This window comes from Eschrichtius robustus, chromosome 2 (genome assembly GCF_028021215.1).
Source record: "Eschrichtius robustus isolate mEscRob2 chromosome 2, mEscRob2.pri, whole genome shotgun sequence".
NCBI lineage: Eukaryota > Metazoa > Chordata > Mammalia > Artiodactyla > Eschrichtiidae > Eschrichtius > Eschrichtius robustus.
This window is the reverse complement of record NC_090825.1, coordinates 82,703,130-82,720,686: the sequence shown is the minus strand read 5'-3', so window position 1 is coordinate 82,720,686 and position 17,557 is coordinate 82,703,130. Positions and strand designations below refer to the sequence as shown.

Sequence of the window (17,557 nt, the reverse complement as noted above, 5' to 3'; positions counted from 1 at the left end):
CATACCTTAAATATGAAAGACCAAAGATAAGGGTAACAGTTGATTTTACATCAAAAGCAATACAGGTAAGAAGAGGGTGGAACTATTTTTAAAGTACTGAAAGAAAAAAGTCAACCTGTAATTCTACACAAAATCAGAATATCTATCAAAAATGAAGGAGAAATAATTTTATATATTAAAAATGTAAATAATATTCAATCAACAAACTTACACTACATGAAGTGTTAAAGGAAGTCTTTCAAGCTGAAACAAAATAATACCAGATGAGGGGCTTCCCTGGCAGTCCAGTGATTAAGACTCCACACTTCCAATGCAGGGGTCACGGGTTTGATACCTGGTCCGGGGATCTAAGATTCCACATGCCATGTGGTGCGGCCATAAATAAATAAATTAATTAATTAAATAAATAAATAAATAAATGAATGCAATGCATGATTTGAACTGGATAATTTTACAATAAAGGACATTAAAAAAAAATACCAGATGAAAATATGAACTACACAAAGCAAAGAAGAGCAAAGGAAATTGTAACTATATAGGTAAATCATTTTTTCTTATTTAAATCTCTTTAAAAACAATTGTTTAAAACAGATTAACATGTAATATGGGTTTACATGAAGTGCTATCATATCATATGTTGGTAGCCTGTATTAAGTAAAAATGTATAGTGTAAACCCTGAAGCAACCACTAAAAAGCAATGAGTCATAGCTAATAAGCGAACACAGGAGTTAAAATAGAATTTTCCAAAACTGTTTGATCTCAAAGTAGGCAGAAAAGTGGAAAAAGAGAACAAAGAAGAGATAGAATAAATAGAAAACAAATAGAAAGAGGATATATTCAAACCTAACCACATTAGTAATCACATTAAAAGCAAATGGTTGTAGTATCTCAGTTAAAAGGCAGATAATCTGCAGTTTAATTTAAAAAAAGCAAGACTATATGCCACATGAAAGAAATGCACTTCAAATACAGACACAAGTAGATTATGTGTAAAAGGATGGGAAAAGATATAACATGTTAACAGAAGTCAAAAGAAAGCTGATATCAGTGACCAAGTAGATTTGAGAGCAAACAATATTAGCAGGAAAAAATAATGTCATTATGTACTATAAATTGGCCAATTCATCAGAAATTAATAGCAATCCTAAATGATTCGGAACCTAATGAAAGAGCTCTAAAATATGTGGAGAAATGTAGAAATTCACAAGTGTAGTCATCTATTTCAGTATTCCTCTCTTAGTAGAAGTAGGGAGGAAAAAAAAAACAGTGATGATAAAAATGATTTGAATAACACTGTCAACCAACTTGACTTAATTGACATTTGTAGAACATTTCATGTAACAAAGGAAAATATGCTTTCTTTTCAAGAATGCATGAAATACTTACCAAAATAGACCATATTCTATGAAACAAAACTCAGTAAATTTAAAGGATCAAATAATAAAATGGAAGTAAAATTTCTGACCATGATGGAATTAAATTAGAAATAAATTAATAAAAAAAGATTTCTGAAAATGCCCCAGATATCTGGAAACTGAAAAAGCCTTCTATATAAACTTTGGGTCAAATAATTTCTCCTAAAGGGAAATTGTAAAATATTTTGAAGTGAATGAAAATGTAAACACACATTAAAAAATTTGTGGGATGCTGTTAAAGCAGTATGTAGGGCAAAATGTATAGCATTAAAAGTCTGTATTAGAAAAGAAAAAAGTCTCAAACCAGTGACATTTGTTTCTACCCTAAAAAACTATAAACATCAAAGCAGACTGATTGTAAATTAAGTAGAACAAAGCATGCAATTGAGATCAGAACAGAAATCAGTGGAGTAGAAATGAGAAAAACAATGGAGAAAATCAGTAAAATCGCAGGTGTTATTTTGAGAAAATTGATGAAATTGCTAAACCACTACAGAGAGAAAATTACCAAAATCAGGAGTTAGAGATCTGTTATTAGTACAGGTTCTACTAATATAAAAAGATAATAGGTTAATATTACGAACAACTTTATGCCCATAAATTTAACAGCTACCATGAAATGGGTAAAACCTTTGAAAGACAAAAAACTCACTTAAGAAGAAATAGCTAATTTTTATATCTAGCAAATAAATCAAGTTTGTAGTTAAACACTTTCCCACAAAGAAAACTCCAGGACCAATTCACTGGGGAATTCTACCAAACATTTAAAAAATATCTGTTCTTACACAAATTCTTCTAGAAAATTGAAAAGGAATGGATACTCCCTAACTCATTCTATGAGACCTGCATTATCCTGATCTCAAAACCAGACAAAGACATTGTAAGAAAGGAAAACTATAGACCTATATCACTCATGAGTATAGATGCAAAAATTCTTAACGGTACTTTAATAAATGGAATCCAATAGTATATTAAAAGGAAACTAAATTATGATCAAACAAGATTCATATAGAGATGCAAGGAAAGTTTAATAGTTGAAAATTGATTGATACATAATCTACCATATTAATAAACTAAAAATGAAAAAAAATTTATAATCTCAATAGATGTCAAAAATGCTTGATAAAGTGCAACATCTATTCCTGATCAAGTAGAAAACTAATAATGGAAGGGATTCTATGAAAATGTACAGCTAACATCATACTTAGTGATGATTATAGACTGAATGTTTGTGTTTCCCCCTCCTTCCAGATTCATATGTTGAAGCCCTAATCCCCAATATGATAGTATTATGAGATGGAGCCTTTAAGAGATAATTAGGGTTAGGTAAGATCATGAGGGTGGACACCCCATGATAGGATTAATGTCCTTCTAAGAAGAGGAAGAGACCAAAGCTTTCCCTCTATCGACTGTGTGAGGATAACAATGAGAAGGTGATGTTCTGCAATCCAGGAAGACAGCCCACACCAGACACCAAAGCTGCCTGCACCCTGACCTGGACATAGCTTCCAGAACAGTGAGAAATAAATGTTGTTTAAGCCACGCAATCTATGATATTTTATTATAGTGGCTTGAGCAGACTAAGACGATGAAACATTGACTAACCAGGAATACAAGGATATCTGTTTTTAATACTTCTATATTAACATTGTTCTAAAGGTTCTAGCCGTACAATAATGTAAGAAAAATAAACAAAAGGTATTACAATAGCAAAAGTAGAAGCAAAACTGTGTTTATTTGAAGTCAACACCATTGTCTATGTAGAAAATCCAAAAAACACTATAACTAATAAAATGAGTTTAGTAAGTTTGTAAGATCAAATCAACCTACAAGAATCTATGGTATTTCTATATGCTAACTACAAATGCAGAAATCAATATTAAAAATAATATTGTTAATTCCCATAAGGCTATCAACTGACTTTTCAGCAGAAACTCTGTAGTCCAGAAGGGAGTGTCATGAAGTATTTAAAGTGATGAAAGGGAAAAAACTTACAAACAAGAATACTCTACCAAGCAAGCCTTTTATTCAGATTTGATGGAGAGATAAAAAGTTAGATAAGCAAAAGCTAAAATTCTTCAGCACCACCAAACCAGCTTTACAAGAAATATTAAAAGGACTACTCTAACTGAAAAAGAAAAGGCCATTACTAGAAACATGAAAATAATAGAAGGAAAAAACTCATTGGTAACAGCAATATGAAGGAAAGACAGTAAATCAACCACATATAAAGTTAGTAGGAAGACTAAAAGACAAAAGTAGTAAAATTATATCTATCTGCAATAAGTAGTTAAAAGATACACGAAAAGATGTAAACTAGGTCAAAAACAGGAAACGTGGGTGGACCAAAAATGCGGGATTGTTAAAATGTGTTTGAACTTAGATAAATAACATAAAATAATGATGTGTGTGTGTGTGTGTGTGTACCTACCTCACGGTAACTACAAATCAAAAATCTATTAGTTACACACACACAGAAAAAAGGAATCGAGACATAACATTAGAGATAGTCATCAAATCACAAGGGAAGAGAACAAAGGAAGAGAAAGGAACAAAAGAGACCTATAGAAACAATCCCCAGGGAGGAGCTTCAAGATGGCAGAAGGGGAAGATGTGGAGATCACCTTCCTCCCCACAAATACATCAGAAATACATCTACATGTGGAACAACTACAGAACACCTACTGAACGCTGATAGAAGACCTCAGACCTCCCAAAAGGCAAGAAACTCCCCATGTACCTGGGAAGGGCAAAAGAAAAAAGAAAAAACAGAGACAAAAGAATAGGGACGGAACCTGCACCAGTGGGAGGGAGCTGTGAAGGAGGAAAGGTTTCCACGCACTAGGAAGGCCCTGCGCAGGCGGAGACTGTGGGTGGTGGAGGGGGTGAGCTTTGGAGCCACGGAGGAGAGCGCAGCAACAGGGGTGCGGAGGGCAAAGCGGAGAGATTCCCGCACAGAGGATCAGTGCCGACCAGCACTCACCAGCCCGAGAGGCTTGTCTGCTCCCCCGCCGGGGCGGGCGGGGCTGGGAGCTGAGGCTCAGGCTTCGGAGGTCAGACCCAAGGGAGAGGACTGGGGTTGGCTGCGTGAACACAGCCCGAAGGGGGCTAGTGCGCCACGGCTAGCTGGGAGGGAGTCGGGGAAAAGGTCTGGAACTGCCAAAGAGGCAAGAGACTTTTTCTTGCCTCTTTGTTTCCTGGTGTGTGAGGAGAGGAGATTAAGAGCACCGCTTAAAGGAGCCCCAGAGACGGGCGTGAGCTGTGGCTATCCGCACGGACCCCAGAGACGGGCATGGGACGCTCGGGCTGCTGCTGCCGCCACCAAGAAGCCTGTGTGCGAGCACAGGTCACTCTCCACACCTCCCCTCCCAGGAGCCTGCGCAGCCCACCACTGCCAGGGTCCCGTGATCCAGGAACAACTTCCCCGGAAGAACAGACGGCGTGCCTCAGGCTGCTGCAACATCACGCTGGCCTCTGCCGCCTCAGGCTCGACCCGCATTCCCTACCCGTCCCTCACCCCGGCCTGAGTGAGCCAGAGCCCCTTAATCAGCTGCTCCTTTAACCCTGTCGTGTCTGAGCGAAGAACAGACGCCCTCAGGCGACCTACACGCAGAGGCAGGGCCAAACCCAAAGCTGAACCCCAGGAGCTGTGTGACAAAGAAGAGAAAGGGAAGTCTCTCCCAGCAGCCTCAGGAGCAGCGGATTAAATCTCCACAAACAACTTCATGTACCCTGCATCTGTGGAATACCAGAATAGACAACGAATCATCCCAAATTTAGGAGGTGGACTTTGGGAGCAATGATATATATTTTTTCCCCCCTTTTTCTCTTTTTCTGAGTGTGTATGTGTATGCTTCTGTGTGTGATTTTGTCTGTATAGCTTTGCTTTTACCATTTGTCCTAGGGTTCTGTCTGTCCATTTTTGGGGTTTTTTATTACTTTAAAAAATTTTTGCTTAGTAAATCATTATTTTTTATTTTTATTTTAATAACTTTATTTTATTTTTACTTTATTTTATTTTATTGTATCTTCTTCTTTCTTTCTTTTTTTTTCTCCCTTTTTTTCTGAGCCGTGTGGAGGACAGGCTCTTGGTGCTCCAGCCAGGCATCAGGCCTGTGCCTCTGAGGTGGGAGAGCCAAGTTCAGGACACTGGTCCACAAGAGAACTCCCAGCTCCACGTAATATAAAATGGCAAAAATCTCCCACAGATCTCCATCTCAACACCAAGACCCAGCTCCACTCAATGACCAGCAAGCTACAGTGCTGGGCACAGTATGCCAAACACCTAGCAAGAAAGGAGCACAACTCCATCCAGCAGCAGAGAGGCTGCCTAAAATCATAAGAACGTCACAGACACCCCAAAACACGCCACCAGACGTGGACCTGACCACCAGAAAGACAAGATCCAGCCTCATCCACCAGAACACAGGCACTACTCCCCTCCACCAGGAAGCCTGCACAACCCACTGAAGCAACCTTAGCCACTGGGGACAGACACCAAAAACAACGGGAACTACGAACCTGCAGCCTGTGAAAAGGAGACCCCAAACACAGTAAGTTAAGCAAAATGAGAAGACAGAGAAACACACATCAGACGAAGGAGCAAGGCAAAAACCCACCAGACCTAACAAATGAAGAGGAAATAGGCAGTCTACCTGAAAAAGAATTCAGAATAATAATACTAAAGATGATCCAAAATCTTGGAAATAAAATGGAGAAAATACAAGAAACGTTTAACAAGGATCATACACCATGATGAAGTGGGGTTTATCCCAGGAATGCAAGGATTCTTCAATATATGCAAATCAATCAATGTGACACACCATATTAACAAACTGAAGGAGGAAAACCACATGATCATCTGAATAGATGCAGAGAAAGCTTCTGACAAAATTCAACACCCATTTATGATAAAAGCCCTGCAGAAAGTAGGCATAGAGGGAACTTTCCTCAACATAATTAAGGCCATATATGACAAACCCACAGCCAACATCGTCCTCAATGGTGAAAAACTGAAACCATGTCCACTAAGATCAGGAACAAGACAAGGTTGCCCACTCTCACCACTATTATTCAACATAGTTTTGGAAGTTTTAGCCACAGCAATCCGGGAAGAAAAAGAAATAAAAGGAATCCAAATCAGAAAAGAAGAGTAAGGCTGTCTCTGTTTTCAGATGACATGATACTATACACAAAGTATCCTAAAGATGTTACCAGAAAAATACTAGAGCTAATCAATGAATTTGGTAAAGTAGCAGGATACAAAATTAATGCATAGGAATCTCTTGCATTCAATACACTAATGATGAAAAATCTGAAAGTGAAATTAAGAAAACACTCCCATTGACCACTGCAACAAAAAGAATAAATTATCTAGGAATAAACCTACCTAAGGAGACAAAAGACCTGTATGCAGAAAATTATAAGACACTGATGAAAGAAATAAATGATGATACAAATAGATGGAGAGATATACCATGTTCTTGGATTGGAAGAATCAACATTGTGAAAATGACTGTACTACCCAAAGCAATCTACGGATTCAATGCAATCCCTATCAAACTACCACGGGCATTTTTCACAGAACTAGAAAAAAAATTTTCACAATTTGTAATGAAACACAAAAGACCCTGAAGAACCAAAGCAATCTTGAGAAAGAAAAACGGAGCTGGAGGAATCAGGCTCCCCGACTTCAGACTATGCTACAAAGCTACAGTAATCAAGACAGTATGGTACTGGCACAAAAACAGAAATATAGATCAATGGAACAGGATAGAAAGCCCAGAGATAAACCCACACACATATGGTCACCTTATTTTTGATAAAGGGGGCAAGAATATACAATGGAGAAAAGACAGTCTCTTCAATAAGTGGTGCTGGGAAAACTGGACAGCTACATGTAAAAGAATGAAATTAGAACACTCCCTAACACCATACACAAAGATAAACTCAAAATGGATTACAGATCTAAATGTAAGGCCAGACACTATCAAACTCTTAGAGGAAAACATAGGTAGAACACTCTATGACATAAATCACAGCAAGATCCTTTTTGACCCACCTCCTAGAGAAATGGAAATAAAAACAAAAATAAACAAATTGTACCTAATGAAACTTCAAAGCTTTTTTGCACAGCAAAGGAAACCATAAACAAGATGAAAAGACAACCCTCCGAATGGGAGAAAAATATTTGCAAATGAAGCAACTGACAAGGGATTAATCTCCCAAATTTACAAGCAACTCATGCAGCTCAATATCAAAAAAGCAAACAACCCAATTCAAAAATGGGCAGAAGACCTAAATAGACATTTCTCCAAAGAAGATATACAGATTGCCAATAAACATATGAAAGAATGCTCAAATCATTAATCATTAGAGAAATGCAAATCAAAACTACAATGCGATATCATCTCACACCGGTCAGAATGGCCATCATCAAAAAATCTACAAACAATAAATGGTGGAGAGGGTGTGGAGAAAGGGACCCTCTTGCACTGTTGGTGGGAATGTAAATTGATACAGCCACTATGGAGAACAGTATGGAGGTTCCTTAAAAAACTAAATATAGAAGTACCATACGACCCAGCAATCCCACTACTGGGCATATACCCTAAGAAAACCATAATTCAAGAAGAGTCATATACCACAATGTTCACTGCAGCTCTATTTACAATAGCCAGGACATGGAAGCAACCTAAGTGTCCATCGCCAGATGAATGGATAAAGAAGATGTGGCACATATATACGATGGCATATTACTCAGCCATAAAAAGAAACGAAATTGAGTTATTTTTAGTGAGGTGGATGGACCTAGAATCTGTCATACAGAGTGAAGTAAGTCAGAAAGAGAAAAACAAATACCATATGCTAACACATATATATGGAATCTAAAAAAAAAAAAAGTCATGAAGAACCTAGAGGCAAGATGGGAATAAAGACGCAGACCTACTAGAGAATGGACTTGAGGACACCGGGAGGGGGAAGGGTAAGCTGGGACAAAGTGAGAGAGTGGTAGTGTACATATGGATATATATACACTACCAAGTGTAAAATAGATAGCTAGTGGGAAGCAGTAGCATAGCACAGGGAGATCAGCTCGGTGCTTTGTGACCAGCTAGAAGTGTGGGATAGGGAGGGTGGGAGGGAGGTGAAAGGGGGAGGAGATATAGGGATATATGTATATGTATAACTGATTCACTTTGTTATAAAGCAGAAACTAACACACCATTGTAAAGCAATTATACTCCAATAAAAATGTTTAAAAAAAAAAAAACCCGAAACAATTAACAAAATGGCAATAAGTACATACCTATCAATAATTACTTTAAATGTAAATACACTAAATACTCCAATCAAAAGACATAGAGTGACTGAAAGGGTACAAAAACTCCTAGAGCTTATCAATGAATTCGGTAATGTTTCAGGATGCAAAATTAATACACAGAAATCTGTTGCATCTCTATAGAATAACACCATAGTATCAGAAAGAGAAATTAAGAAAACAGTCCTATTTACAGATGCATTACAAAGAACAAAATACCTAGAAATAAATCTAAGAAGGTAAAAGAATTGTACTCAGAAGACTATAAGACACTGATGAAAGAAATAGAAGACAACACATGCAGATGGAAAGATAGACCATGTTCATGGATGGAAGAATTAATATTGTTGAAATGATCATACTACCCAAGGCAACCGTCACAGTCAATGCAATCCCTAAAAATACCAATGGCATTTTTCACAGAACTAGAACAACTAATGCTAAAATTTGTATGGAAACAGAAAAGATCCCTAACAGCCAAACAATCTTATGAAAGAAGAAATCATGCTCCCCTGATTTCAAACTAAACTACCAAGCTACAGTCATCAAAACAGTATAGTACAGGCACAAAAAGAGACACATAGATCAATGGAAATGAAACCACTCTTATATGGGCAATTAAGCTACAACAAAGGAGGCATATACAATGGGGGAAAAGACAGCTTCTTCAACAAATGGTGTTGGGAAAACTGGGCTGCTACATGCAAAAGAATCAAGCTGGACTACTCTCTCACACCATGCACAAAAATAAATTCAAAATGGATTGAAGACTTAAATGTAAGACCTGAAACCGTAAAACTACTGGAAGAAAACATAGGCAATACACTCTTTGACCTCAGTTTTAATAATATTTTTAGATGTCTCCTCAGGCAAAGGAAACAAAAACAAAAATAAATGGGACTACATCAGACTAAACAGGTTTTGTTCAGTAAAGGAAAGCATCAACAAAACAAAAAGGCCTACTGGATGGGAGAAGATATTTGCAAAGGATATATCTGATAAAGGGTTAATATCCAAAACATACAAAGAATACATACAAATTCCACTCCTGGGTATTTACCCGAAGAGAAGAAAAGCACTAATTAGAAAAGATATATGCACCCCTCTAATTATTGCAGCATTATTTACAATAGCCAAGATATAGAAGCAACCCAAGTGCCCATCAATAGATGAATGGATAAAAAAGATGTAATATACATACAATGGAATATTACTCAGTCATAAGTAATAATGAAATCTTGCCATTTGCAACAAGGTTGGAACTAGAGGGTATCATGCTAAGTTAGATATGTCAGACAGAGAAAGACAAATACTGTATGATTTCACTTATATGTGGAATCTAAAAAACAAATGAACAAGCATAACAAACAGAAACAGAGTTGTAGATACAGAGAACAAACAAGTGCTGGCTGGAAAGGAGGGAGTTGGAGGGAGGAATTAAATAGGTGAGGGAGTTTAAGAGATACGAACTTCCAGTTGCAAAATAAGTGAGTCATGGATATGAAATGTGCAGTGTGGGGAGTATAGCAATAACTATGTAATATCTTTGTGTGGTGATGTATTGTAACTAGACTTACTGTGGTGATAAGTTTGAAATGTACAGAAACACCAAATCACTATGCTGTGTAACAGGAGCTAACAGTGTTGTAGGTCAATTATACTTCAAAAACAAACAAACCAATTAAAGATGATACAAACAGATGGAGAGATATACCATGTTCTTGATTCGAATAATCAACATTGTGAAAATGACTATACTACCCAAAGCAATGTACAGATTCAATGCAATCCCTATCAAACTACCAGTGGCATTTTTCACAGAACTAGAAAAAAATTTTTCACAATTTGTAAGGAAACACAAGAGACCCCGAATAGCCAAAGCAACCTTGAGAAAGAAAAACGGAGCTGGAAGAATCAGGCCCCCAGACCTCAGAGTACATTACAAAGCTACAGTAATCAAGACAGTATGGTACTGGCACAAAAACAGAAATACAGATCAATGGAACAGGATAGAAAGCCCAGAGATAAACCCACACACATATGATCACCTTATTTTTGATAAAGGGGGCAAGAATATACAATGGAGAAAAGACAGTCTCTTCAATAAGTGGTGCTGGGAAAACTGGACAGCTACATGTAAAAGAATGAAATTAGAACACTCCCTAACACCATACACAAAAATAAACTCAAAATGGATTAAAGACCTAAATTAAGGGCAGACACTATCAAACTCTTAGAGGAAAACATAGCAGAACACTCTATGACATAAATCACAGCAAGATCCTTTTTGACCCACCTCCTAGAGAAATGGAAATAAAAACAAAAATAAACAAATGGGACCTAATGAAACTGAAAAGCTTTTGCACAGCAAAGGAAACCATAAACAAGATCAAAAGACAGACCTCAGAATGGGAGAAAGTATTTGCAAACGAAGCAACTGACAAAGGATTAATCTCCAAAATTTACAAGCAGCTCATGCAGCTCAATATCAAAAAAGCAAAAAACCCTATCCAAAAATGGGCAGAAGACCTAAATAGACATTTGTCCAAAGAAGCCATACAGATCTCCAACAAACACATGAAAGGATGCTCAACATCACTAATCATTAGAGAAATGCAAATCAAAACTACAATGAGGTATCATCTCACACCAGTCAGAATGGCCATCATCAAAAAATCTAGAAACAATAAATGCTGGAGAGGGTGTGGAGAAAAGGGAACACTCTTGCACTGTTGGTGGGAATGTAAATTGATACAGCCACTATGGAGAACAGTATGGAGGTTCCTTAAAAAACTAAATATAGAGCTACAATACGACCCAGCAATCCCACTTCTGGACACATACCCTGAGAAAACCATAATTCAAAAAGAGTTATGCACCACAATGTTCATTGCAGCACTATTTACAATAGCCAGGACATGGAAGCAACCTAAGTGTCCATCGACAGATGAATGGATAAAGAAGATGTGGCACATATAAACAATGGAATATTACTCAGCCATAAAAAGAAATGAAACTGAGTTATTTGTAGTGAGGTGGATGGACCTAGAATCTGTCATACAGAGTGAAGTAAGTCAGAAAGAGAAAAACAAATACCGTATGCTAACACATATATATGGAATCTTAAAAAAAAAAAAAAAAAAAAAAAAAAGAAGGTTCTGAAGAACCAGGACAGGAATAAAGACACAGACGTAGAGAATGGACTTGAGGACATTGGGAGGGAGAAGGGTAAGCTGGGACAAAGTGAGAGAGTGGCATGGACATATATACACTACCAAATGTAAAATAGATAGCTAATGGGAAGCAGGCACATAGCACAGGGAGATTACCTCAGTGCTTTGTGACCACCTAGAGGGGTGGGATAGGGAGGGTGGGAGGGAGACACAAAAGGGAGGAGATATGGGGATATATGTATATGTATAGCTGATTGACTTTGTTATAAAGCAGAAACTAACACACCATTGTAAATTATACTCCAATAAAGATGTTAAAACCAACCAACCAACCAACTAATTAACTCATAGAAAAAGAGATCAGATTTGTGGTTAACAAAGGCAGAGGGTTAAGGGATTGGGAATGGAATGAAGGCAGTCGAAATGCACAAACTACCAGTTATAAGGTAAATAAGTACTAGGGAATTAATGTACAACATGACAAATATAATTAATACTGCTGTATGTCATACATGAAAGTTGTTAAGAGGGTAAATTCTAAGAGTTTCATTACAAGGAAAAAATTTTTTCTCTTTAATTTTGTTTTGATATGAGATGATGGATGTTCACTAAACTTATTGTGATAATCATTTCATGATGTATGTAAGTCTAATAATTATGCTGTACATCTTAAACTTATACAGTGCTGTGTCAATTATATCTCAATAAATTCTGGAAAAAACTTAAAAAATAATGTTAATACTATCAAACAAAAAGAAATACTGTAGAAGAAAAGATTAATATATAAGACTCTATGGCATTTTATATACTACCTATAAACAACTTGAAATTGATATTAAACAACAATACCATTAACAATATTATCAAGAAAAAGAAATTCTTAAGGATAAATATGATAAAGATGTAAAAGCCCTATGCACTGATTACTGTAAAACATTGCTGACAGTAATTAAAGACCTAAATTTTTAAATGAAGAGATATCCCATATTTGTGGGTTACAAAACTCAGTATCTTTAAGATGTTAATCCTCCCCAAACTGATGTATGTATGTGATGTAATCACAATCAAAATCCCAGCAAGCTTTTGTTTTTCGATATTGGAAAAATGACTTTTAAATTCATATAGTTATGCAAAGGATCTAGAAAAACCACAAACAATTCTAAAGAACAAACATGGAGGACTAACACTATTTGATTTCAAGACTTATTATAAAGCTACAATAATCAAGAAAGTAGTATTGGTGTAAATGTAGACCAATAAGTCAGTGGAACAGAACGGAGAGTCCAAAAGTAAGCACACACATATATAGATGATTGATTTTTGATAGGGTGCATATGCAATTTAGCAGAGAACATACAGTCATTTTAACAAATGATGCTGGATCAATTAGATATCTATATTTAAACAAACTTTGATCCATATCTTATACCAAGTAAATAATTAATTCAAAATGGATTGTAGATGTAATTGTGAAATATAAAATTCCAGGAATATGAGGAAAATTTATGTGAACTTGGGTTCAGCAAAGATTTCTTAGTTATGACACCAAATATGTGATACATAAAGAAATATATTGATAAATTGGACTTCATTAAAATAAAAAGCATCTGCTCTTTGAAAGATCCCATTAAGGTAATGCAGAAACAAGCCATAGACTGTGAGAAGATATTTGAAAATCATAAATGTAACAAAGAACTTAGTTTCTAGAACATATAAAGAACTTTCAATGCTTAGTAATATGCACAAAAATGGGCAAAAGATTTAAACAGATATTTAACCAAGTAATAGATACAGATGGAAAATAAGCACATGGAAAGATGTCCAGCATCAGTCATTAGGGAAATACGTATTAAAAACCACAATATGAAGTTACTGTGTCCTTGTTAGAATGTCTAAAATTAAAAAGACTGACTATTCCAAGTGTTGGCAAGGAATATAGAAAGCAATTGAAATCTTACACACTGCATGTGAGAATGCAAAATAGCACAATCACTTTGGAAAACTGTTTGACAGTTTCTTAAAAAGTTAAATGAACACCTACCGTATGATCCAAACATTCTACTCCTTAATATTTATCCAAGAGACATGGAAGCATATGACCATACAAAGAGCATGTAAAGACCAGCTGCATGAAAGAAGCCAGACAAAGAAAGTGCACCTAGTGCACTATGAAATTCCAACTAATGAGCAGTTTCAGAAAGTAGATCAGCAGATGCCAGGGGGTGGAGGAATTACAAAGGAGCATGAGGGAACTATTGGGGGTGATGATTATGTTTGTTAACATGATTGCAGTGATGGTTTCACAAGTGTATGCAGATTGTATGCTTTAAAAATGTACAGTTTATTGTATATCTGTTATACCTAAATCTGTTAAAATTATTTAAATAATCATATTTTATTGATCTCATTGATATCTTTGTGTATACATTAATAAGGATAATACAGTTGTATTATAATTACATTCAATCTCTTCTTTTACAGAATAGGGCAGTTGGGAAACCTGACAGCTCCTTGCAATTCTCACTGTAAATGCTCATCTTCATTTTATTCTGCTACATGTGGAAGAAATGATATTGGATATTTTTCTCCTTGCTTTGCAGGTTGTACATATTCTAAAACATTAAAGAATCACAAGGTAATTATCTTTTTCTCTGCTTCCTCCTGTCCATTAAGAAGTGCAACTTATAGATGATGTTTATATTTTACTCCTGCTCTCTATAAAATCGTTTCCCCCTCTTATTTTCCCCTTTCTTAAATTTTTCTTAAATTATGGCTTCATGTGATCACAGTACATAGGACTTGTGAGAATTGGGAGTGAAGTAGGGACCCAGGTTTTAAAAATTCTGTGTTCCTCCCTCCCCTCTCTTTGTCTAGTCTTTGCGAGGGGAAGAGAGCAACAAAGAGGATATTTCCTGACCCATGGGCGTTATAGCATCTTCCTTAGCAGGCAATGAAGTGCTTTATTAGTACTTTATTTATTAGTACATACATAACAATATTCTTTTTCCTGTTACACACAGATCATTTTATTACAGTATATTAGCATGCCTGACCAACTTTAGTTCCTCGTTGTCATATTTTCACTGGCCTACTATTTAACAATATATCTTCAGTTTTTAATTGAATATTAATATTAAAAAGATTATATACCCTTTAAAAAATCTTTCTTCTTACATGTTTAAAATGATTCTTTAAAATTTTTAAATTTAAAATGGTTATTTATATGTATTATATATTTTAAAAACTATTACATGTTTTAAATGGTTTATATATTTTAAAATATATTTAAAATGATATTTAAAATCTTTAAAATATATTACTGTGGGAAACTTTAAATGTAATAGAAAACCAAAATGAACTCCCATATGTTAGTTACCCATCCTCAACAATTTATTAACTTATGGAAAATCTTAATTTACACTCCTGTTTACTTCCTCTCCTCCATTTTATCTTGACAAGTAAATGATTTTTTAAAGCTCATGTTGTCACCACAGAATAAAGCAGAACTGCTTGACCTTGGTGTTTTGATCCATGGGATATTCAAGAGCTAAAACTGCCAGCCACTATATAGCTCCAACCCATCTTTCTTTTTCTGGGGAATCCCTTTTAGGGAATTGTTTCTATTTCATAAAAAGCTTTATAATTTCCTTTCATTTCTCTAAGGAATAATTAATAATGAATAATGAAATAATTCACAAAATAGTGACTCAAACTGTGTGGTAACATTTGATGCTGAATAAAATTTGAAAGAATAAAATATTTTTGACAAAAATTAGATCTGTTACGAATTACCCAGGACAATTAGCCTTGAAAGAAATAATGGCTCTGAAGGAAAACTGACAATAGCAGAAGTTATGATTAGTACAATTTGATACAGATGAAACCAATTAATGGATAAAATATACATTAATTTCAAATGGGAAAGAACTGATGCCAGTAAAAATAATTTAAACAAAATGAAAATTAGAGAAATACCATATTAAAAAATTATTGTGTCTAAATTGTGTTAATGGAATTCCCTCTGGAAAATTTTTTTCAATGAAAATATGTCAACTTTGAAATAATTCTGATTAAATGTTCGTATTCAAAATATAAGGGTCAAATGTATTAGAATTGAGTGCTCTTCAATTACACTTACGCAAAAGTTTACAAGAGGAGTGGTAGGAAATACTACACCTTTGAAGATTCCTAAGTTTCTATAGAAAATCACAGCTTTACCAAAACTGAAAATAGATATCTGCTCTTCATGTTGATAATATTCCAAGTGTTTTGCCTCATTGAGACCCACATATTCTTATCCATGCTATCAAGATCTTCAAATTTCCTTATACAGATACGAAAGGAATCTTGGGCTTTTCTTCATGATCTTCTCACTAGGACTAGCTCTTTTCAGCAGCTGATATGGCTTTCAGTATAAAATAGCAGTATCAGGGGTTTTCTTCCAGAGACTGCTGTAGTCCAACAGGAGCCTCATTCTACATATCTATAGAGAAGGGAAGTCAGTCTCGTCCAAAGCATTAAGGATTACAAGAAGCCAGGCTTCAGGATCTCTTCCAGTTGAAACATCCCTAGAATATTTTAACTTCATTTACTGATTTCCCACCTTTGTGTTATTTTTGTCATATATTTTATTTCTCCATATATTTTAAAGGACACATACTGTTATTGTTGTTTTTTGCACAGTCAATATGCACTTATATTTACCCACTTCCTTGCATTTCCATGTTTTCATATGAGATTTTTTTTTTTTTCCTTAAGAACCATATTTCACTCTCATTTCTGAAAAGAAAAACTGTTTTCACTTGGTATGGAATTCTGTATTGGCAGTAATGCCCGCCCGCCACCCCACCCCCTGACCGTGCCCCGGCGTTTGAAAGATGTCATTATATTGTCTTTATGTCTCTGGCTGCTTAGCTGCTTTTAAGATTTTCTCTTTTTTTTTGACTTTTAGCAATTTTACTTTGATGTGCCTGGATGCGGTTTTCATTATACTTATTTTGCTAGGGTTTCACAGAATATCTTTAGTCCTTGGATTTATGTCTATCAGTTGGAAAATTCTCAGCTATTATTTCTCCCTCACTTTCTCCTCTTTTATTGGTTGTGGAGGAGGCACCAAATATTAATTTAATATTGCTGCATAACAAATTACTACAGCCTTAGTGTCTTTAAATAATACCCATTTATTAGCTCACAGGTCAGAAGTCTAGATATGGCATTGCTGGTTCCTCTGCTCGGAGTCTCACAGACTGAAATCAGGGTGTTGGCTGAAATACATTCCTTTCTGGAGGCTCTGGGAAAAAATCTACTTCCAAGGTCATTCAGATTTTGGGCCAAATTCAGTTCCATTGGGCTGTAAAAAATGAAGCCCCTATTTCCTTGGTAGCTGTCTGCTGAGGGCCAATTTTAGCTCTTAGAGGCCACCCCCATTCTTTGCCACATGACTCCTTCCATCTTCAAAGCTAGCAACAGAATCTCCCTTATGACGTGCTTTGGCTCTCTGACTTCAGGAAAAGCTCAGTTCCTTTTATATATTATCTAATTAGGTGAAGTTTACCTCTGTTTCTTAAAGTCAGCTATGCCATGTAACATAACTTAGTAAGGGGATTAAAATCCACCAATTCACATCAATCTAGGGATTATGCAGGTT

The 17,557-nt window shown here is 35.8% G+C and overlaps 1 protein-coding gene across 1 annotated transcript in view; it reads left to right on the top strand.

Annotated features, from left to right (window-relative positions):
• SLCO6A1 (solute carrier organic anion transporter family member 6A1) overlaps positions 1 to 17,557 on the top strand; it is a 101,669-nt gene that overhangs the window by 62,245 nt on the left and 21,867 nt on the right. Inside the window, exon 9 of the mRNA XM_068534855.1 lies at positions 14,392 to 14,545. Coding sequence (XP_068390956.1) covers positions 14,392 to 14,545 — 154 coding nt within the window. The remainder of the gene's footprint in view (positions 1 to 14,391; positions 14,546 to 17,557) is intronic.